This window comes from Diaphorina citri, unplaced genomic scaffold, assembly GCF_000475195.1.
Source record: "Diaphorina citri unplaced genomic scaffold, Diaci psyllid genome assembly version 1.1 scaffold760, whole genome shotgun sequence".
Lineage (NCBI taxonomy): Eukaryota > Metazoa > Arthropoda > Insecta > Hemiptera > Psyllidae > Diaphorina > Diaphorina citri.
In genome coordinates, this window is record NW_007378193.1 from 118,211 (window position 1) to 141,573 (window position 23,363).

At 36.8% G+C, this 23,363-nt stretch overlaps 1 protein-coding gene and 1 long non-coding RNA gene across 2 annotated transcripts; one reads left to right on the plus strand and one right to left on the minus strand.

The window, feature by feature from the left end:
- Window positions 1-2,712: 2,712 nt before the first annotated feature.
- Window positions 2,713-17,441, plus strand: LOC103511869 (CLK4-associating serine/arginine rich protein). Its single transcript, XM_026825493.1, has 11 exons — window positions 2,713-3,294; window positions 4,131-4,392; window positions 6,775-6,877; window positions 6,995-7,045; window positions 11,456-11,678; window positions 12,499-12,535; window positions 13,336-13,437; window positions 13,655-13,874; window positions 14,060-14,408; window positions 16,939-17,049; window positions 17,426-17,441. The coding sequence occupies exons 1-11, from the start codon at window positions 3,059-3,061 to the stop codon at window positions 17,439-17,441; spliced, it is 1,710 nt and encodes a 569-aa protein (XP_026681294.1). The 5' UTR covers window positions 2,713-3,058.
- Window positions 17,442-20,547: 3,106 nt separating this feature from the next.
- On the minus strand, window positions 20,548-21,148 carry LOC113468527. Its single transcript, XR_003392251.1, has 2 exons — window positions 21,062-21,148; window positions 20,548-20,886 (listed from the first exon to the last, which is right to left on the minus strand). It is a non-coding gene; the product is annotated as an uncharacterized LOC113468527 (long non-coding RNA).
- Between the last annotated feature and the right edge of the window lie 2,215 nt (window positions 21,149-23,363).

Here is a 23,363-nt window from a genome sequence, read left to right on the forward strand (position 1 = left end):
TAGATGGTACTCCTTGGTATTTATTCACACTCTCATGAAGCTCTGTAGTTTTGGCATCTCCACTAATACACCAACCTTCTTAGTGGATGTGCCACATTTCTCTCAAGTTCATTTTCGACCTATACGTGTAGACACACCTTTAGACCACCACAAAATAGAGGTACTTTATACCTAATACTACCTATAGGTATGCGGGTGTATAATAATTGTATAGTCTAGCTTCCCCTTTAGAAAATCTCATGACGCCAGTGTACTAAATATGTACCCAATCTATACCCAACTATAGGTATGTGTAAGTATATAGGTGCATAGGTATTTGTACGGTGTATTTACAATCGAAAAATATCGAAATACAGTTAGTAGAACCCCGATTTTATGAACTAATTGGGACCAAGGGTACTTCATAAAATCGGGGTTACATTAGAAAACAGAGAAAAGATAGCAAATTTTCGACAGCAAATGCTTATGTATTTGATTTTTTTTGTCCTTTTAGTGACATATGATTTAACTAAAAGGACAAAATATGTTCATATTAGCATTGTTTACAATTTATGTGAGGGTTTATATAAAAATCGGAAATTTTTGTTTGCATTATCAGAAAAAAAATCTGATTTTCGAGTAAAAAATAAAGAGAATGATCGGATTTTTGAAAAACATTTAATCTACAAATTACATTCGAAAAAGTCAAAATCTGCGTATGCATGCCTTGCATGTATACCTCTAAGTAAACTAATGCCCTAGTTTCTTAAATCAAAACGGTAAATCTGATGAGTCTCTAATTCTAACAGATAGCAAACTGAAACAAAGAGTAAACAAGAAGGGTTTTTGATATTTGGCCAACATCTGATTCTGTTACCAGTAGTTATAGGTAGGTGGGTAGTTGTGACTCTAAAAAGGTGTGTCCAAACATAGTCGAACGGCCATCGATCGACGAGGTGAATCTCTGTTGTCGAGGCAGTGTGGACGGTTCAGTCGACATCGATCAACGGCCGGTTGTCGATGTTGTGGACACACCTTAAAACGTCATATAGGATTATAGGTACTTAAAATAAAATGATGAGTTCGTATTGCACTTGGGTTAGTATTTCGTAACTTTAGAATCCGGAAGACCCTGTATGCAAAAGAAGGGAAATAGGTATAGGTACATTTCTCTTAATATATAAAATAAAAACTTAAAATAAAATGATGAGTTCGTATTGCACTTGGGTTAGTATTAATTTCGTAACTTTAGAATCCGGAAGACCCTGTATGCAAAAGAAGGGAAATAGGTATAGGTACATTTCTCTTAATATATAAAATAAAAAACAAGAAAAAAGAACTAAACAACGGTTTTTTATAAACCTTCAAAATCTACCGAGATTTTCTCTTTTGAATTACCTTACACAAATCTGTCCTGAATCAGGAATTGAGGACAATACAGGAACAGGAGGAGTCCTCTCCCTCTCTTTCTCTCACCTTCTGAATGGGTAACGTATTTCTTTCATCTCTCTCTTCTGAACACTTTCTTTATCACACATTCTTTCTCTATCTCGCCATCTTTTGTATTTCAAGCAAGAGCTCAATGAATGAATGATTGAATATTATTCATCTGAGGTTTACAAAAGTGGGCTTTGGACCATCCAAGAACAACATTAAGTAATTAACCCCCCCCCCTCCTCGATTTTGTTACATTCTTTCGGCCAGTGACGTATCTGATTACGTGATTATAATCAAGTCAACAAAATAGGAAGAAGGGACTGGGGAGGACAAACAGAGCAAAAGAACAGTAGGAGCAGGTACCTACGTTATGTAGTTCTGTTATTTCAGGAACTGTTGAAACTTTATTGCCAGGAGAATTCGTGTATCACAAATCATTCTTTCGGCCAGTGACGTATCTGATTACGTGATTATAATCAAGTCAACAAAATAGGAAGAAGGGACTGGGGAGAACAAACAGAGCAAAAGCACAGTAGGAGCAGGTACCTACGTTATGTAGTTCTGTTATTTCAGGAACTGTTGAAACTTTATTGCCAGGAGAATTCGTGTATCACAAAGACTCAAAAGCGGGTCGCCATCGCTATGTGGAAACCAGTCAGTCATTAACGAATAAGAACTGCTCATTCAGAATCCACTAAACAGAAAACTAGAGTTAGTTATTGTCAGTCATACTCGTACATAAAACACGACACTGATTTCTGGGTTTCAGAGAGACATCGTTTCAGAAGAGTAGGCAAGTAGTTTTCTTTTTCCACCCCCTCAATTCTACGTTCAACCGGATTGAAAAAAGAAAGTGTCAAAATGTGAAAACTACCTATTATGTACAGGACGATTTATAATAATAATAATTTCGTTATATACAAACTACAAAACTAACGGATAAGTACAGAATGAAGTTTTACATTATCAAACGAAAGATGGTCATTTTTCCTTTTGGCTCAAAGAGTCGAAATCAAGCCGGTGTGCATGTACTATTACGATTCGATTTTGTTGAAATCAGCAAAATGTCATCTTGAGATGAGTCATCTTATCTCATCCTCTATCACGTTTTTCATGAGATTATGCACGTGCGTGCGTTGGTTAAAAAACGCCTAACGTAAATCATATTTAAGTATGCAATGTGCATTGCATTTTGATTTTAGTAGAAACGGCGCATGATTATGCAATACGCATTGTATTGGAAATTGAAATGTAAACAAGAGCCGAAGTCCGAAGTTACAAGTTAGCAAAATCTACAAAGATGCAGGAAACCAAATTTCTGACTCTGTCCAATTCTCCAATTTGTCCAAAACTTCCAAAAAGGCTTAAATAGGCGAAATTAATTACCTATTAACTTTTATTAAAAGCTGTCCTGAGTGAGTGTGAGTAATAGAATTAGTTGTTCAATTCCTACGGAAAATAGGCTCTTGTATAGATACCCTTGTATTGAAGAAAGAAGATCCACTTCTGCTATCTCCGGTTCTCCATCAAGTGAACCAAGTCAGGTAGTTCAGGTACCCTCCCGGATAGGCTCATTCATTTGTCCAGTGTGTCTTGTAAGGTATGAACACACCCTCAACCTCGTGATCAAACACTCTTCATCATGTGGCATGAAGCCAGGAAGCAAGAGAAGAAAATACGAGGGTTGATGGTTGACTACAAGAGACGTGCCGAGAGACGAAGAGACTACTATGAGAAGATCAGAGCAGACCCAACACAGTTCATACAGATTCATGGCAGACCTTGTAAGATCCATCTGGACCCATCGGTGGCTTTGGCGGCTGACAGTCCATCCACCATGATGTCTTGGCAAGGTGATAGGGATATCATGATAGACAGGTAGGTATGAAAACACTTGAAAATGGGTTTCACATTCACACTTATCAATAGTAAATTAATCCTGGTAATACTTGGGTTTGGGATGGCAAGATGATGTTGAATATGGCTATGGGCCCATCATTTAACACTTTGACTGCCACAGCTGCAATGTACATGTGTTTACAGGATGCCACAACCAATCTTACCAGTGTTATGTCCATGTAACACTGGCATTACCAGCACCAGTGATCCGTGTAAATATTGCCCAGTAAACACATACGCCAAACTAACATAAAAAATAAATAAATATACCTAGTCCATATAACGAGACAAATCTGTTGTGATTTTAGTCATACAACAAAGAAGGAAAGAGGGAAAAATTCCCTCTTTGTAAAATTTGAATTTGTTTTCTATAAGTCTCAGGAAAAAGTTCTTTATATCCCTAGATTGCTAGAAGCCTTGAGAAGCCATTCCAGCAATCAAAAATCTTATTGGTGATTCGTTGAAGTAACACCAAGGGCTCCAATGGTGTTACCTTGATGTAACATGGTTTTCCATTATCACACAAAAAAAGGTGTTACTGTGGTGTAACACCGGTGGTAAAAGTGTTAAGCACTAAAAAAATATTGTACCTACTGATGGTGAAATGTATATAATAACTTTTCCTGTTTGAAAAGAGTGTGATTTATGTGGTGATCTCTTTAAACTCATCTGATTAAAGACATTTTAGAGCACAGGTAACAAGTCCTAATATATCCTTACATATTCAACCCCACCCTTTTATTTAATAGGATTGTTGAAAATACATAGGGCCAAGTATTGAGGTATTCTATTAATAAATCAATTTCTTCTAATAGGTTTGATGTGCGAGCGCATCTGGATTTCATCCCTGAGGTAAAACATACAGAAGTTGAATTGACTGAGGAAGAGTCACAAGAAGAAAGATTTCAGAATTATGAGCGGTACCGAATCTTGGTCCAAAATGATTTCCTTGGCATCCCAGAGGATAAATTCTTTGCACAGTTAGCTTTGGAGGAACAGTATGGTCCAGTGACTAAAAATGAAATCAGTGTAGAAGGAAAGAAAAAGTCCCAGTTGAATGCTGCCATTGGCTTCAAGTAAGTTGAGCATTGAGATGTAGTTCCAAGCTAACACCTTCAAGTGGACTAGTTTTTTCTAAGGTCCTAAGGAAGGTGGAGAGAGAGAGAAGAGGATGGATGAATCATACTATCACATACTTAATGATGAATAAATGAAGTATTTCTAAACTGTTGCCATAGTGGACACCCACCCTATAGGGGCAGTGTTGAAAAAGTACAAAAAAAAAAAAAAAAAAAAAAACCAATAAAACTCATACCCGAACCTACAAGTATACTGCAGATTTACTAAAAGAAGTGTTGTTTACTCGTATTTACCATTTTACCTACCTATTTTTAATTCAATGAGCATTATTGATATCAATGTCCTTATCTTCCATACAGAAATATTTCATGAGTTTATTACATCTTTTCTTAGAAGGTTCGAATGTTATTTGTGAACTTACCAATTATTCCATCAAATATGAGAGACACAGTAACACACAGCTCTCCCCAACCAAAACTTATATGCGTTGATTTTAGGTCTTTAGATGGTTTGGTGATCATGAACATTGATACACCTACTACTACTAGTATCACAAAGCAATATTTCTTGAGCGAGTACCTCTGCTTGCCAAAGATTACACTGAAAATCATCACAGGGATTGGTTTGATTGATTTGCCGAGGACTTGTGTGGGGTAACTAATCCAGGCCAAGGATTTGTTAGCCAGGAACATTGACATAAACGTACAAAAGGCGGTTATAGCATAGTATTTAGTAGCCGTAGTGTCCTCATCCTTCTTGAATACTGTGCAGAGCAACACATGAGCATAGGTGTAGTTCACAATGACTTGCACGAAAACGAAGATGAAAATGTAAGAAAAGTGTTCGGCGTGTGTCCCATAGGATCCTTTCAGAAGTTGCTCCGAGAACACGCCACTCAGAAGATACGAACAACAGATACCTAGAGCATAGATTAGAAAATGCAAAGTGGTCTTCCTCAGCAAAAAGGAACTCCCATCGGCCGCAGTCATGAGAAAAGAAGGTGGGTCTGTCATCTTTACACAAATCATATCATTTCCCAGTAGGAGTGCTTCATCTACGACCTGGCTCTTGTCAAAGTTCTCCTGATCTGTTTTATTATTACAAATGTTCTCCTGATCTGGTTCATTATTACAACTCTTTATTCTGCAGTCATGAGAAAAGAAGGTGGGTCTGTCATCTTTACACAAATCATATCATTTGCCAGTAGGAGTGCTTCATCCACGACCTGGCTCTTGTCAAAGTTCTCCTGATCTGTTTTATTATTACAAATGTTCTCCTGATCTGGTTCATTATTACAACTCTTTAGTCCATCCACTGGCTCCAGGCTTATGTCCCTCTTGGGTACACTACTGTGATGCATCTTACTTCCATTTTCTAAAATCATGCTTACGTGTTTCTTATGATTAGGTTCCAGTAATGGAATACCATCTAAAGTGCCGCTGTTTATGTTATCATTAAGATTGTCCTTATTTACATCTTGGCAAATGGTTTACATCTTGGCAAATAAGCTGATGTTTAACTTCTCCAATGTTGGGGGGATCGGAAACAACAAAAGTATCATTTTGTTCATTGTCCTTCTCAAAAGATTGATTCAAATAAGATTCTTGGCCTGTGTTCATTTTTATCGAATTAACAATGTTTTATGTTTCAGATATGTTTCGTTGGATGGATTTTTACTTCATGTCTTTGTTTACTAATCAGTGAGTGGTAATTACGTAGTATTCTCAATGCATCGCACAATGACCATTATATTGAATATTTACCAATATTTATTAATTTTCATAGGCTCTAGGTTTTATTTATCTTAAAAAGAACTAGAGGTGTGTAATTTTCTATCAATACTTCTTGGTTACTTATAGGTAGTATAGGTAAGTATGTATATATATATTTGAACTTGTGGAAACTAAGTACTATTAGGTACTCTTTAAAAAACACTACAATATGTCGTCACTTAAATGTGTTTAAAATACCCACAAGAACGTAACTTTTTACTCAGATTAAAGTTATCACGAATATAAAATCAGTATTTTGTTTATCGGTAAGAGGTTCAAGTTAGGATATAAACTGACTTTGGTAAATTATGGAAAGAAAATCGCACTATAGAACACAAATTATAAACAAGAGGATTACATAAAAGGCTCAAAAGCAAATTATAACAGAGCTCTCTATAGTGACCGATTGAAACACATGTTTCTCGACGACTAATAATTTTGATAATATTAATAAAATCATGAGATAAGACAAAAGTAACGGATGCTTCAAAAGTTCTTACAACGGCAAGGCAGAGTAGGCACACGGAGTACAGTAGGCTTGTGTGAATGAAATGATTTATGTGACTATGACTGTGTAACATAAATAAAATACCCTTTTTTGTTTCAGAATTCCTATAGCTCATTACTTTCGATGGTTCCTGTGTTTGCGATCATTCCAGTGACAGCTTATTCTTGCATGATCATCACTGCAATCATCTCCAGTATCAAAAGTAGGTACATGATTTATGTGACTATGATTGTTTAACATAAATACAATACCCTTTTTTTGTTTCAGAGTTCCTATAGCTCATTACTTTTGATGGTTCCTGTGTTTGCGATCATTCCAGTGACAGCTTATTCTTGCATGATCATCACTGCAATCATCTCCAGTATCAAAAGTAGGTACCTACCTCCTAAAAAAAGCATCAAAAAAATTTGATACCTACAGTATACATTTCGTAAAACCTAATTTGAGTCGAACCCGGAAATTTTATTTTATGCCGGAGGTTACCTACTGATCATTCGGCTACTGGTCAAGAATATCATGCAAATGTAAAAATTTGACAGTAAGTTAAATATAAATAAGAAGTGGGAGAAAAAGGATATGAAAATACCCATCGTTATGTTGTGTTTGTGTTAGGATGCAAATAAACAGTAATGACTTAATGGCTAATGACAAATGTCAGCCCATTGCCTAGCAAAGGTCTTAACAATACTCCTGTTGGTTCTGGATCTAGAAAGACATTCTCACGGTAGATAGGAAAACTTGGTGATGACAACTTCATATTTTGTTATCTGGTTATCGGACATTTTATCGAAAAGTGCATACAATAAGACCATATTTGGATTTCCTATGATGTAAAGGTGGCGTTCCGATCCTAGCTGCCGGGCAGCGCGACCCGGCAGCGCTGCCGAGCTGTGCGACCGCTGCCTACTGCTTCCTATGTATTCTTAACCAAATTCAATGGTATTTCTATAACACATTATTTATATTTATAATGGGATTCAAAGTCTTTTTTGCATGTTTCCAAAACTCTCTCAGAAACTAGCTTTTGATTTATTAGCAAAAAAATCTCACCTCAAATCTGAAATGTGCAAAAGAAAAGATAAATTTCTTTTCATTTCACAAAAAAAGAGGGGAGAAGTTGATGTGTTTTTGTCTGCAAGAAGAAAGGACTAGCCCCGATATGGTTGAACCTTTCTTTGAGGGTTTTTTTTAGTATTTTATATTATACAAGGTGTCGTAAAATACCTTTAAAGATAAATAATTCCAGGTATAGGTAGGTACATGATAATAAGAAGTCTGGCTGAGGGACTATAAACAGAGAGTAGATCAGCGTCAGCTAGGGGACTATAAACAGGGAGAAGACTAGCCCAAATTTCCTCACGCTATATCAATAGCGAAGGTTAATTGAGTGCGAAGGGCATCCCACTCGGAAAATTTTGTTTAGCCAAAACCAGTTGGCCTCAAAGTGATCACTCTAAAGCTGATTGAGAGGCCAACGACAAACGCCGACCTGCCTCAAAGCGATCACTCTTAAGCTGATTGAGAGGCCAACGACAAACGCCGACCCCATCTGAACATGGGAGAAGAAGAAGAAGAAGAAGAAGAAGAAGAAGAAGAAGAAGAAGAAGAAGAAGAAGAAGAAGAAGATAGGTAGGTAGGTAGGTAGGTAGGTAGGTAGGTAGGTAGGTAGGTACATAATAGGGTAATGTGATGTAGTTAAGTATCTACTTATGTATGTTCGGCTGGCTTCTAGTATTTATAGCTGGCCACATTGATCTCACCCAGCCTGAGTGGCGTTAGTTCTCAAGTTAGTTACGTGATTGCCCAGCAGGCAGCAGGTCACTCGTTTAGATACCATTTTAACCTTACAAGTCGTTCTTTAAAGATAAATAATTCCAGGTCTATAGGTAGGTACTATTAGGGTAATGTGATGTAGTTATGTATCTACTTATGTTCGGCTGGCTTCTAGTATTTACAGCTGGCCACATTGATCTCACCCAGCCAGAGTGGCGTTAGTTCTCAAGTTAGTTACGTGATTGCCCAGCAGGCAGCAGGTCACTCGTTTAGATACCATTTTAACCTTACAAGTCGTGATCAATCACAAAAGAAACATTATTAAAATTATTTATTTTTTATATCAATAATAAATAATTATAAACATGTTTGTTTTCTCTTGTAGGTGACTCACAACTTGTTGAGTGATTATTTTATCATTTTCTCCAATCTCTAGGTAAATAAAACAAAGTATAGAAATGACGCCGAAGAGATTCAACTGAAAATGATAAGGATGGATAAGGTGATTGATAGTATCAATAAGGATAGAAACCATTTATTTAATTTTCATTATATTTTTATCGTGAGTGATTATTTTATCATTTTCTCCAATCTCTAGGTAAATAAAACAAAGTATAGAAATGACGCCGAAAATCAACTGAAAATGATAAGGATGGATAAGGTGATTGATAGTATCAATAAGGATAGAAACCATTTATTTAATTTTCATTATATTTTTATCTATGTGGCGCAAACACGTAACTTACTGACTCACTCCCATCAATTGATATCTATTTCTCTAAGAATAAGTATAGATAATATCCTGGTCAACATTAAGTCGGCCATGGACCTTTCATTTTGATAACAAAAAGAAAAAATAATGGTCTGTCTATACTTTAAATAAAACATTGTGAGTAGGTATGTATAAAATAAAATATTTTTTATAAAATAAAATATTATTTTTTTTTAATTTAATAATCGATAGGTAGGTAATATTATAAAACATTTAGGTTACCTACTGATGTCAGTAAAATTGCCCAAAATTCCCGCTTTTGTATTCTAATTGTTTCCATCAAGTGGTCCATACGCCCAGCTCCCATATTTGGCCACATGGCCGTTGTAGATTTTACAATGACTAGAATTTGAATTAAAGTAGGGCAAAATGTCCGAGACAGATTCAAATTGATCCTAGTTTGCGGGTTCGCGCCGGATTTTACCCTGAACGGATAAGGTTCGTTCTCGGAACGAATGGCTTTCTCCTATCCTTTCGTCCTTCTCTCTTCCCTTTCGGGACGATAAGACCATAGCAGCTACAATTCCCTCTATCAAAGCTCTAAAAAAAAACCTCGTCAATCAACGACGTGAAGCTTTGATGTCGAGGCAGTGTGGACGGTTCAGTCGACATCGACCGGCCTATGTGTGGACTGGACACACCTTTAGGCCACCACAAAATAGAGGTACTTTATAGTACCTATTACCTATAGGTATGCGGGTGTATAATAACTGTATAGTATAGCTTCCCCTTTAGAAAATCTCATGATACGCCAGTGTACTAAATAGGTATGTACCTACCTACCTATCTATACCCAACTACAGGTAGGTATGTGTAAGTATATAGGTGCATATTTATTTTGTACGGTGTATTTACAATCGAAAAATATCGAAATACAGTAGAACCCCGATTTTATGAACAATTACCTACCTAGTTCATGAAATCGGAATTGCATATAAAAGTTCATAAAATCGGGGTTACATTAGAAAACAGAGAAAACATAGCAAATTTTCGACAGCAAATGCTTATTTATTGATTTTTTGACCTTTTAGTGACATATAATTTAACTAAAAGGACAAAATATGTTCATATTAGCATTATTGTTTAAAATTTATGTGAGGGTTTATAGGTGCTTACCTATATAAAAATCGGAAATTTTTGTTTGCATTATCAGAAAAAAATTCTGATTTTCGAGTAAAAAATAAAGAGAAAGATCGGATTTTCGAGTTCATATAACCGAGGTTTATAAAATCGGGGTTCTACTGTACTTACGAGTACAAATTTGTAGTCCACTGTAGGAACCGGCAGGTACCTATCTCGCATACAAACTACAAAACTAACGGATAAGTAGTACAGAATGGAGTTTTACATTATCAAACGAAAGATGGTCATTATTCCTTTTGGCTCAAAGAGTCGAAATCAAGCCGGTGTGCATGTACTATTACGATTGGATTTCTCGTTACATTCCCTGTTGGAGTAGTATGTATCGAGCAATAGTCCTAAGAACACAAGACAAGTAGCCACCTATCTCGCCATCTTTTGTATTTCAAGCAAGAGCTCAATGAATGAATGATTGAATTATTCATCTGAGGTTTACAAAAGTGGGCTTTGGACCATCCAAGAACAACATTAAGTAATTAACCCCCCCCCCTCCTTTCTCGATTTTGTTGAAATCAGCAAAATGTCATCTTATCTCATCCTCTATCACGTTTTTCATGAGATTATGCATGTGCGTGCGTTGGTTAAAAAACGCCTAACCTAAATCATATGTAAGTATGCAATGTGCATTGCATTTCGATTTTAGTAGAAACGGCGCATGATTATGCAATACGCATTGTATTGGAAATGTAAAGTGTAAACAAGAGCCGAAGTTAGCAAAATCTACAAAGAATACAAAGATGCAGGAAACCAAATTTCTGATTTTGTATTTTTGTCCAAGTACCAAGTCCGAAACTTCCAAAAAGCAAAAAGGCTAAAATAGGCGAAATTAATTATTAACTTTTATTAAAAGCTGCCCTGAGTGAGTGTGAGTAATAGAATTACCTAGTTGTTCAAATCCTACGGCTCTTGTATAGATACCCATGCATTGAAGAAAGAAGATCCACTTCTGCTATCTCCAATTCTCCATCAAGTGAACCAAGTCATGTAGTTCAGGTACCCTCCCGGATAAGCTCATTCATTTGTCCAGTGTGTCTTGTGGGGTATGAACACACCCTCAACCTCGTGATCGAACACTCTTCATCATGTGGCATGAAGCCAGGAAGCAAGAGAAGAAAATACGAGGGTTGATGGTCGACTACAAGAGACGTGCCGAGAGACGAAGAGACTACTATGAGAAGATCAGAGCAGACCCGACACAGTTCATACAGATTCATGGCAGACCTTGTAAGATCCATCTGGATCCATCGGTGGCTTTGGCAGCTGACAGTCCATCCACCATGATGTCTTGGCAAGGTGATAGGGATATCATGATAGACAGGTAGGTATGGAAACACTTGAAAATGGGTTTCACATTCACACTTATCAATAGTAAATTAATCCTGGTAATACTTGGGTTGGGGATGGCAAGATGATGTTGAATATGGCTATGGGCCCATCATTTAACACTTTGACGCCACAGCTGCAATGTACATGTGTTTACAGGATGCCACAACCAATCTTACCGGTGTTATGTCCATGTAACACTGGCACTGCCAGCACTGGTGATCCGTGTAAATATTGCCCAGTAACATGAAAAATAAATAAATATACCTAGTCCATATAACAAGCTAAATCTGTTGTGATTTTAGTCATACAACAAAGAGGGAAAGCGGGAAAAATTTCCTCTTTGTAAAATTTGAATTTCTTTTTTTCTATAAGTCTCAGGAAAAAGTTCTTTATATCCCTAAATAGCTAGAAGTCTTGAGAAGCCATTCCAGCAATCAAAAATCTTATTGGTGATACATTGAAGTAACACCAAGGGCTCCAACGGTGTTACCTTGATGTAACACGGTTTTCCATTATCACACAAAAAAGGTGTAACACTTTGGTGTAACACTGGTAATAAATGTGTTAAGCACTAAAAAAAATATTGTACCTACTGATGGTGAAATGTATAAAATAACTTTCCTGTTTGAAAAGAGTGTGATTTATGTGGTGATCTGATTAAACTCATCTGATTAAAGACATTTTAGAGCACAGGTAACAAGTCTAATATATCCTTACATATTCAACCCTACCCTTTTATTTAATATGATTGTTGAAAATACATAGGGCCAAGTATTGAGGTATTCTATCAATAAATCAATTTGTTCTAACAGGTTTGATGTGCGAGCTCATCTGGATTTCATCCCTGAGGTAAAACATACAGAAGTTGAATTGACTGAGGAAGAGTCACAAGAAGAAAGATTTCAGAATTATGAGCCACTTTTCCTTTCCTTCTTCTTTGTTTTGTTAAATAGGTAGGTAAATACTTACCCCTAAGGCTGACTTGATATTTCCTCCATCTACATTTGAATGTTTGTCAAAGAAATTGAACCTCCTCCACTGAAACAATTAATCAAGGTGAGTTTGTCAATTACTTAACAAGACATTTATGATGTATCTACATTCTACATATCAACCACTCCCTGCTAAAATTGGGCAGCTTCCTCCTTATCACTGTTTAGTCAAGAATACTTGAACAAAATTCAATCTTGTATTTTGTTTGACTCTCCCAGTTCTCTCTCTACTAGATGAAGCTTGTGGAGTTTCTAAATCAGCTTGCAGGACTCGTTTTGATCTCCCTGAGAATAAAGTAAATAAGGACAAGTAAAATATTAGTTTTATGTATATCACACACGCGCACGAGTGTGTAAGAACTAAGAGCGATAACAATCAAAAGTAGATGGATGTCTTTTAAATAAAGTAAATTCGAGACGTTTAATTTTCATTTATATGTATAGAAAAAGTTCATGAACACTTACCTCGTGTATTTAGCGTCTTGTCATTAGCATCAGTTAAGGCAAGGGTCAATCTGTTGAAAACTCCACGTCCAAAATATTCAGCCACAACTCCGAATGGATCATCTGATTTGTCTAAATCACTATGGAATACTTCATTGAGTGTCTTGCTAGGCTCCTGTGATTGTATAACATTGAGGATATGTTTATTCTTAGGAAGACAAGCAGGGCACTCCTTATCACTTTCTGAGAAGCTCTGGAAGCAATGTTTGTGAAACGAATGCTGACATAGGAAATGGACAGAAGGCAACTCCAGCTGTTCGTTACATACAAGCACCAGATATACTACTCTTTAAACTTTTACCTTGGCAGGCGGGACAGAGTATTTCTACTGTAGGAAACATTGAATCATACCTACTGTTAATTTATTGCCATGGGATAAATGTATGTTACTACATGACTGTAAAAGATTAAAATTGGTGTTAGAAAACGTCGGCGTCGTGTAGTCCATTGGTTATAATTTGAGTAACATGAGTATTGTTTTACAGGTATGGAGAGCAATGACTACTTCAGCTACCTCACTCGTGACATGGAGGAGGCTGAGAACCTCCGCCTTGCCAAAGAAGAAGAGGAAGAGAAAGCCTTGTTCTCTGGTCGCAAATCAAGACGAGAGAGGAGAGCATTCCGAGAGAAAGCAATGCAAGGTCGCCGGTCAAGTCCTCTCAGTTTTGCTACGCGCGTTAGCCCCACCTATGGTATTTCCAAAGAGAAGGAAATCATCAACATCTTGCCAAGGAAGAAGAGGAAGAGAAAGCCTTGTTCTCTGGTCGCAAATCAAGACGAGAGAGGAGAGCATTCCGAGAGAAAGCGATGCAAGGTCGCCGGTCAAGTCCTCTCAGTTTTGCTACGCGCGTTAGCCCCACCTATGGTATTTCCAAAGAGAAGGAAATCATCAACAGTTTGTCCAAATCAAAATCCCGCTCTCCTTCGCCAATAAATTCGGGGAAGATCATGTACATTACCAGCTTTGGAGGTGCAGAGGAGGAACCTGCACAAAGCTCTACCAAGTCTACTGTTGTCAGTAAAGATGGGAAATCCAGGGATTCTAGAAGCAAACGATCAAGATCTTCCTCTCGACACAGGAGTAACTCTAGACATAGGAGCAGTTCTAGACACAGGAGTAGTTCTAGACATAGGAGCAGTTCTAAACGATACAACTCTTCTAGTTCCAGACGAAAGTCGTACAATTCGAAATCTAGATCCAGAACCAGGAGTCCGCATTCTAGAAGGTAATAAATAGTCTATTGTGCTCACCATAAGTGGTCAGAGAAAGGATATTAAGATAATTATTAAGTTTTGTTTTATTCTCTGGGATGATGCATATCTTTCTGGTAGTCTGGCAAGTGAGCTTTAAAATTTCCTGTAAATAATAGCAGATACATATTATGTATATAAATTTGCACGGCTTCAATCTTGGTATAACAGTTGAGAAGCAAGGTCGTGTGTTGAGCATTAGCCACACCATTTCCAGCTTTATGTAAGGCAGCCAGGTATTCTGTCAACTTCTCTATGTGTTGTGAATCCAAGAACTTGCGGATAACATAGGAGGGTTCCAGTTTACCAATAGTTTTGATATATTGTCTGATAGCACCATAGAGATCACCCTTAGCATACAGGTGGTCACCATACTGACGAAATATCTCCACCAAGCTGTCCTTGTCATAATGATTACTCTTAGCAATGTTAATAGCGACGTCATACAAATTCTTCTTGAATAATAAACTTAGTTTGGACTGGAGATCTTTCTCATTGAGCTGATGGAGGTTATAATCATCTCTTTATCACTCGTGATAGGTATCTCTTGATAAGAATCCATTGATCCATTCCACAATCGCACCACAAACGCACAATCCAGTCAATCCACATATCCACAACTAAAATCATATCTGTGAAGTTAGCACAAACAAATAATCAAACCACATCTGTGAAGTTAGCAATATTTTTTCAATTTTAATAGACAGTGTTGCCAGCTGACGAATAGTTTTTTGAAAGAGGTTTTTTTAGAAAACCTCTTGATTTTTCGCTTTTCCAAAAAGCAAAAGTTGCAAAAGAAAAGTTAGAAAAGCCGAAGTTGGGAAAGAGAAAGCTAGGAAGAAATTCTAGTTATTCTAGAAAAGCTTCAAAAAGGGTTAAAAGTTAAATAAAAACTGGAGTGAAAGAGCCAATAGTGTTATGGTACACAAATCCTTCTGTTGAGATTACCTGTGCTTGCTATAACACTCATCACTCATCAGTTCATTTACCTCTCAGAAGTGTTTCTTATCAGACTTTGTGAAATGTGGTTGCTATAAGTTTGTGAGACTTGGTGATTGAAATGATGAGCCATATCATCAAGAGTTGTAGAAATTTACAAAGACCACTGTATGCTCATTTGTTGAACCAAACAGTGTGCTATCGGTCATTCCATTTGAGCCCTTATAAATCAAGCCATCAGCAAGTACCTTCCGGTAAGTTTTAAAACCAATCAAAGCAGTTGCTTCAAAAGCCCTTTATCCTATAACTCGAATTCAACAGTATGGACAGCAATTCATTTCTGGATCAGTATATTTGCTGAAACCAGTGGAGGCATATTTTTAACATACAGTGTTCATATGCAGCATCAACCCATGTAAACCAGCTTCAAAAATAAACCCAAGTCCATACGCAGTTAATGTTGGTAAACTTCCTAGCACTGAGGGTGTGTTTATGTACTGGGCTGAGATGAGCTTGCACGAGGTGAGATAGGATATTGTTTCTACAGTTTTGCATTGGAGTGGTAACTTAACCAAGGATAGCGTGGGATTGTTGGGCATTTTTTCTAACCCTCTGTCCCGGCGGCAATTTTAAAAATTTATTTTATATTTATTTTTGTTTGCTTTGTAATTGGCTTGTTTGTAATATCTAATTTCAATGAAAGGTATAATATAAACGTGCAAACTAGAGATAAAAAGTAAAAAATGAATTCAGATTGTACGCATTGTAGAAAAAAAAATCAAAATTTCAAATTTCCCGCCAACTTTACACGCTCATGAAGGCTCTGTGTTAAGTTACCACATCATTTTCCACACGCGATAGCGACGTCATACAAATTCTTCTTGAATAATAAACTTAGTTTGGACTGGAGATCTTTCTCATTGAGCTGATGGAGGTTATAATCATTGGAGAGAAGGAACAGCGAGCCCCACTCTGCTACAGCGCCTACGAGAGGTGCATGCACGGCAGAGTATACAATGAACTTGTTATCAATATCAAGCACGGTCACTGTATGCCCTCCTGGTACATTACTTCCTGTACCACTAGGTCTAACATGAGAGACACTGTTCTTTATATCATGAGCTACTATTACAAGATAGGATCGAAACCACTGGAGAAATTCCTTGGTTCCATCCACTGCAAAGCAGGGTCCTCTCCCCTCAGTCGTGAAGCAATAGATAGCTTTGTCTTCCGGTGCTTTAGCATCTTTCACCTCCTTGGCAATCATGAATTGGCTATCACTTGCCTCTGTCATCACAGAGCAACGCTTTGTACAACCAAAGCTTTCCAGTTGAGTCATTGTGTCTGTCTCTGATAAAGTATACAACTGGACATTCGATGTTGTCGCTACAAATAGGAAACTCTTCTTGTTTTGGACACGGAAAGCAAGCCCTGTGATTGGCTGATTTCCCCCTTTGAGAACTTTCTGTTTGCTACTTTTATCCCGACCTTGGCTTCAATGGCCTCCCCTTGCAGATGTTCCTATCAACAATCCTATTTTATTATTTTACTTTTCCCTCCTTCCAGGTTAAAGCGATCCAGAAGCAAATCGAAAAGTCCAAAGAAACCAGTTGATTCCTCCCAGCACCAAAACCAATCTAGTGTCTTGGTTCATGTCTGGCAAAAGCATATTAGAAGGCTTGTAGTCAGTACATAATCTTTTGAGTAGCTCACTTGTTTCTTGAGGGACATGTTCCAGTAAAGTTTTTCCATAACGTTTAATATTAGCCTCTGCCTCGTAGAAGGAGAGCTTGCCAATATATTGTAGAGCCTATGTCTTGGTTCATGTCTGGCAAAAGCATATTAGAAGGCTTGTAGTCAGTACATAATCTCTTGAGTAGCTCACTTGTTTCTTGTGGGACATGTTCCAGTAAAGTTTTTCCATAACGTTTAATATTAGCCTCTGCCTCGTAGAAGGAGAGCTTGCCAATATATTGGTGTTAGACTGTTAGAAAACGTCGGCGTCGTGTAGTCCATTGGTTATAGTTTGAGTAACATGAGTATTGTTTTACAGGTATGGAGAGCAATGACTACTTCAGCTACCTCACTCGTGACATGGAGGAGGCTGAGAACCGGTTTTTCCGTAACGTTTAATATTAGCCTCTGCCTCGTAGAAGGAGAGCTTGCCAATATATTGCAGAGCCTCTAGATATTTGCCATGATCTTCTATTTGTATCTTGAGATACCAGGTATGCTTCCTATGTTTCTCTGCTAGAAGTAGAGCGTCCTCTGAGGAGGACTGACGGTCAGAGTGATGTTTTGCCGACTTTTAAAAATAATGAAATGAAAACTAAATAATAGAATAATTGTTTCTGTAAGTAGCGCTTACTAAGTTAAGTACGTATGATAGTATGGTACGTAATGTATAATTTACCACCTACTTATGTACTTTGTAGATTGAAAGTTTTCCAACATACCTAGCCCCTCGGAGAATAGGTCCGAATTTTATTTTCCAGTCTACTCTTGAACCGATTGCATCACTTTCTCATTACATAGTTTAGTTTGCTTATAGGTAAATACTAGCAAGTAAAAAAGCTCTCCTCTTATCCTAATTCCATGAATTCTACCCAGTATGAACAACGTGACATCCCTGATACTAAACAATGATATTTTTCTGTCCGGATTGGCGGAATACTGATAATCTCAATATACAGGGTGGTTGCGTGTTTGCAAACCTTCGCCCCTCTTTTGGTAATCACATAGAAACTAGAAACAGATGGTAAAGAACTGATCATACCCGCTTCTTTATTTACCTCAGAAGTACATTCACATTAGTTACCACGACGGATTATTACATACTCACACACAAAAAGCCCAAACTGAGCATACTCACACTCAAAAAGCCCAAACTGAGGCTTAGGTGTAGGGGCTGGTCAGCCCCAAAGGACGGGTTGAGCTTCTACGAATCTACCACGACGGATTTGTGATTGTTCGATACACATTCTTTTACATCCATGCCTATCCGGGAACTGAAAAGTTTGGTCAACAACATTTCCGTCCTGGCCATGAATCGAACCCAGCACCTCCGAGTCGAGAGTCGCTTTAACCACTCAGTTACAGGGTTGGGCTTAATCAGACATTTCTAGAATCTTCTCTCTCTTCAACTTACTTACATGGTAATTTATTTTTCCATTTTATTATTATTAAATTCATTGGGTATTTGCCTTTCAAGTGGTTACTCTGGTTACTCATTAAAAAAAAAATCCCTCAACTATTGATGTCTTACCTCTAAAAATGCCATGACTAATTATTACTGTCTCAATGATGATTTGAGTTTTTGAGTTTGTACAGTTTACTGGAACTTGTTGCTATTACCTGCAATTGAAAACCAAGGATAAATGAAGTCAGAAGACAAAATTGTTGTGTCAAACAATAACCTAATAACTATGTATTTACTGGGGCCTTTAAAGCACTCTTTTTATTAAGGACTTTTCTCTTATAATCCAATTATATTTTCCTGGCATAATTTGTACCAGGCTTGGTGCACATGAACAATGGCAACCATAGACCATGGACCCTGGCCTAGACCTTAGACCATTAATCCCCCTGTTGAGACCATTGACCGTCTCAACAGGGTGTCCACAATAAAGCCTGCTTCACTTGAAAATTTTGAGCTTCAAATGTTATCAAAAAAGAATACAAAACCATCAACCATTGCAGAATAACTACTAAGCTCAATTTCTTCATTTTCTGCAAGGGTTAGTATGGTACTATGGTTGGAGCAATGGTCAGGGCTCTGTTTATTAGAGTGGTTTATTTATTTCCCTTGGGTTGGGACTAGGCTATGGTCGATGTTCAGTTCTCTGTACTGTAGATGCCTACATCTACCTACTTATAAGCTTAGAACTTACCTTCTCATTGGAACTCCTTGACATGACTCAAAAGTTATCTGGATTTTTTTTTTTTTTTGTAGTTTACCTCAGTAAACACAAAAGTTTGGGCTGGGAATAAGGAGAGGGGTACAGAATGAAACGTATCTTTACCCTGGGTTGAGGCTTTTCACTTTTCCTTTCCTTCTTCTTTGTTTTGTTAAATAGGTAAATACTTACCCCTAAGGCTGACTTGATATTTCCTCCATCTATATTTGAATGTTTGTCAAAGAAATTGAACCTCCTCCACTGAAACAATTAATCAGGGTGAGTTTGTCAATTACTTAACAAGACATTTATGATGTATCTACATTCTACATATCAACCACTCCCTGCTAAAATTAGGCAGCTTCCTCCTTATCACTGTTTAGTCAAGAATACTTGAACAAAATTCAATCTTGTATTTTGTTTGACTCTCCCAGTTCTCTCTCTATCTGCTCTTGGTGCCAAAGCCACCTTGTCCTTTCACATGGGAGGGAATTTTAGTAACATTTAGATTATGTAAATAGAATAAACCATTTTATCAAAATATTTTTTCAACCTGTGTTGGTTACTGAAAGTTTACTCCTATCCGCTTATTGTATCTTCCCCTTCCATCTTATCTCCACTATTTGCTTGTAAATACTATGTAGATTTTAAATATTGTAAATCATATAGATTAAATATTTCTTTTTCAATTGAAATTATAGAAAATAAAATGAGTTCACGTTCAAGATTTTGAACTTTGAATATACTTGCTAGTTTCTTGTGAAGTTTCAATGTAATATCGGTAGGTAGGTAGAAAAAGAAGATATATTTAGGCAGTAAAAAATAAATATTTTAATGAAATAGATATAATTTAAAATAATACATTACTCTGAACTTTTTTTTATAAAGTTATCAATAGAGAGAAAAGTAATAGAAGTAACAGTATAAAGCACGAAACATCACTAAAGCAAATAAAATGATGTAGTTGCAAATGGGCCAAAAAATGATAAATTATATTAGACTTATACATATAAGGGGATCATTATTTTATGTGTAAAATTATGCAAAAGAGCTCAATTTTAAATGATAGGATAGTAACGTTCAGATTCCTTTGGGTATTCACGATTTGTACTAAGTGTGCTTTCACCTCTAACAGATTTCGTGTAATTTATGTGCTGGGTTAATTAGTGTTTCAAGCAACACAACACCAAATATTTTTCCAATAACATATTTTCAAGTAGGTCTCATATGATTCTATAAAATCGCCAGAGTCTTTAACAGATTTCGTGTAATTTATGTGCTGGGTTAACATTAGTGTTTCAAGCAACACAACACCAAATATTTTTCCAATAACATATTTTCAAGTAGGTCTCATATGATTCTATAAAATCGCCAGAGAATGAACACTCCATGCTGACATGGTACGTGTATCACGAGAAAGGGTTCAAGGATTCATCATAGGCGTCAGAACTAAAAGGATTCTTGCTTTCATCGTATTCTTCCTCAAAGGGATTAGTACTTGCTGGTTTGGTGTTAGTAGGAACAGAGCTTGACTTGGGAATATTTGACGTAGCTTTTGTTCTGCTAGATGAAGCTTGTGAAGTTTCTAAATCAGCTTGCAGGACTCGTTTTGATCTCCCTGAGAATAAAGTAAATAAGGACAAGTAATATTAGTTTTATGTATATCACACACACACGAGTGTTAAGAACTAAGAGCGATAACAATCAAAAGTAGATGGATGTCTTTTAAATAAAGTAAATTCGATACGTTTAATTTTCATTTATATGTATAGAAAAAGTTCATAAACACTTACCTCGTGTATTTAGCGTCTTGTCATTAGCATCAGTTAAGGCAAGGGTCAATCTGTTGAAAACTCCACGTCCAAAATATTCAAGAATGGCCTATCTCAGCCCAGTACATAAACACACCCTGAATCAGTACAATGAGTTTACTGTGTTCAAACAAGTTGAATGGTATTTGATCATGTTTGAAGGTGGTCTACACAGATTGACACACCAATGTGTTGGAAATCTGGAAAATTATTCAGAAGCTACAAAATGAAAAAGAAAGCTCTTTTTTATGTATAAAGTAACACAATAATAACAATGGCCAATGGCCACTGCTCATTTCAGACTGTTCCTTTTGGTAACAACTTTCCATTGATGTGACTTCTGAACAAGTACCTAGTACCAAAACCAATAATAAATTTGTCAATTGTTATATTATGAACCCTGACTGTTTTTCACAGAGCACATGTATTAAACATGATGGTCAAAATTTCTCTTCTATGTGCCATTATTTAGCTTCTAATTATCTCTACAGGGTGAAAATGGAAAACATTATTAAAAGCCTAGGGTAGATTTCCTGAGGTCATTTCCAACAAAAAACAAGCAAGATAGGAAAAAAAAGTTATACCTAGAATGTTTTTTGTTGGAAATTACCTCAGAAATCTACCCTAGGCTTCTGGTAACGTTTTTTGTGTTCACCCTGTATAAAACTCACCCAGAAAGAAGGAAATAATAATTATAGAAACAAATTTAAATCATGGAAGGAAAAATAATAATAATAAAATAAAAAATAAATAAATAAAAAAAAATGAAATTTTCCCTTTGTTCAAAATATTTGAATTTTCTAGATGTAGGTACTTACCTACCTACATGTTTCCATGCAACCCTGTATGCAAGGACTACTCTTTGATGCTTAATTTGACAAATCAGTTGACATGGAGTGTGATCATTTCATGGCCTATGTTCAATAAACTGTGAACTGAGTATTTAGCTCAAGGAAAGTCTACTGTTACTGTCTGCTCATTTGGCTTATACTTACCTTCCTTCATTTTCTTTGTTCATTTTACTTCACACGGTATATATCTCCATATTACATTATTGTTTTTGAGGGGGTGTAGGTATTGGTCATGATTTCTTCTTGTAATTTTCAGGTGGTAAAGGTGGCACTAAGTTAAGTACGTATGATAGTATGGTACGTAATGTATAATTTACCACCTACTTATGTACTTTGTCGATTGAAAGTTTTCCAACATACCTAGCCCCTCGGAGAATAGGTCCGAATTTTATTTTCCAGTCTACTCTTGAACCGATTGCATCACTTTCTCATTACATATTTAGTTTAGTTTGCTTATAGGTAGACTAGCAAGTAAAAAAGCTCTCCTCTTATCTTAATTCCATGAATTCTACCCAGTATGAACAACGTGACATCCCTGATACTAAACAATGATATTTTTCTGTCCGGATTGGCGGAATACTGATAATCTCAATATACAGGGTGGTTGCGTGTTTGCAAACCTTCGCCCCTCTTTTGGTAATCACATAGAAACTAGAAACAGATGGTAAAGAACTGATCATACCCGCTTCTTTATTTACCTCAGAAGTACATTCACATTAGTTACCACGACGGATTATTACATACTCACACACAAAAAGCCCAAACTGAGCATACTCACACTCAAAAAGCCCAAACTGAGGCTTAGGTGTAGGGGCTGGTCAGCCCCAAAGGACGGGTTGAGCTTCTACGAATCTACCACGACGGATTTGTGATTGTTCGATACACATTCTTTGAGTATCATTCAAATTTGAACAAATTACATGTTGTAATATCCTACAGATAGCAAATGATTTCGACACTCAATTAGAATTGCGTTGGGAAAATGAAAACTCTCCTAAGGTTTCTCGAAAGCTTGTATCCGACCCTTGCACGTCTCTCCCACTACCCAGGCACTGTTGTAGTAGGGTTTCAGGTTCGTGTCTTAGATATAACTTAAACTAGTATTTTCCTTCTCTTTCAAATCCTCAAAATCACCCCTGGTTTTTTTTTTTTTTTTTAATCAGAATCCTGTGTTAACTCGTAATATGTCTGTCCTTTGCACATGATAAATATATCAGATAGATTTTTATCCCTGCACGTTTTTATCTTTAGCTCATGGAATAAATTCACGTGTGTGAGGTACCTACACTACCTACATTTCATTTCAACATCAGTAAAAGTGGAATTTTAATTGTGTTAAGCATATTTAAATGCTCGTCACAAACATCGTTCCCCGATTATTTCACCTAGATAAATTTCATGACATGACTTGGACTCGAACCACCAACCTCCAG

Excerpts from the sequence above, each read along its gene's own strand:
- LOC103511869 (XM_026825493.1), top strand. The coding sequence starts at position 3,059 with ATGTGGCATGAAGCCAGGAAGCAAGAGAAGAAAATACGAGGGTTGATG. Across the intron at positions 4,393-6,774 it reads ATGCTGCCATTGGCTTCAAG|AATTCCTATAGCTCATTACT; the intron begins TAAGTTGAGCAT and ends TTTTTGTTTCAG. Across the intron at positions 12,536-13,335 it reads ATCTGGATTTCATCCCTGAG|GAAGACAAGCAGGGCACTCC; the intron begins GTAAAACATACA and ends GTTTATTCTTAG.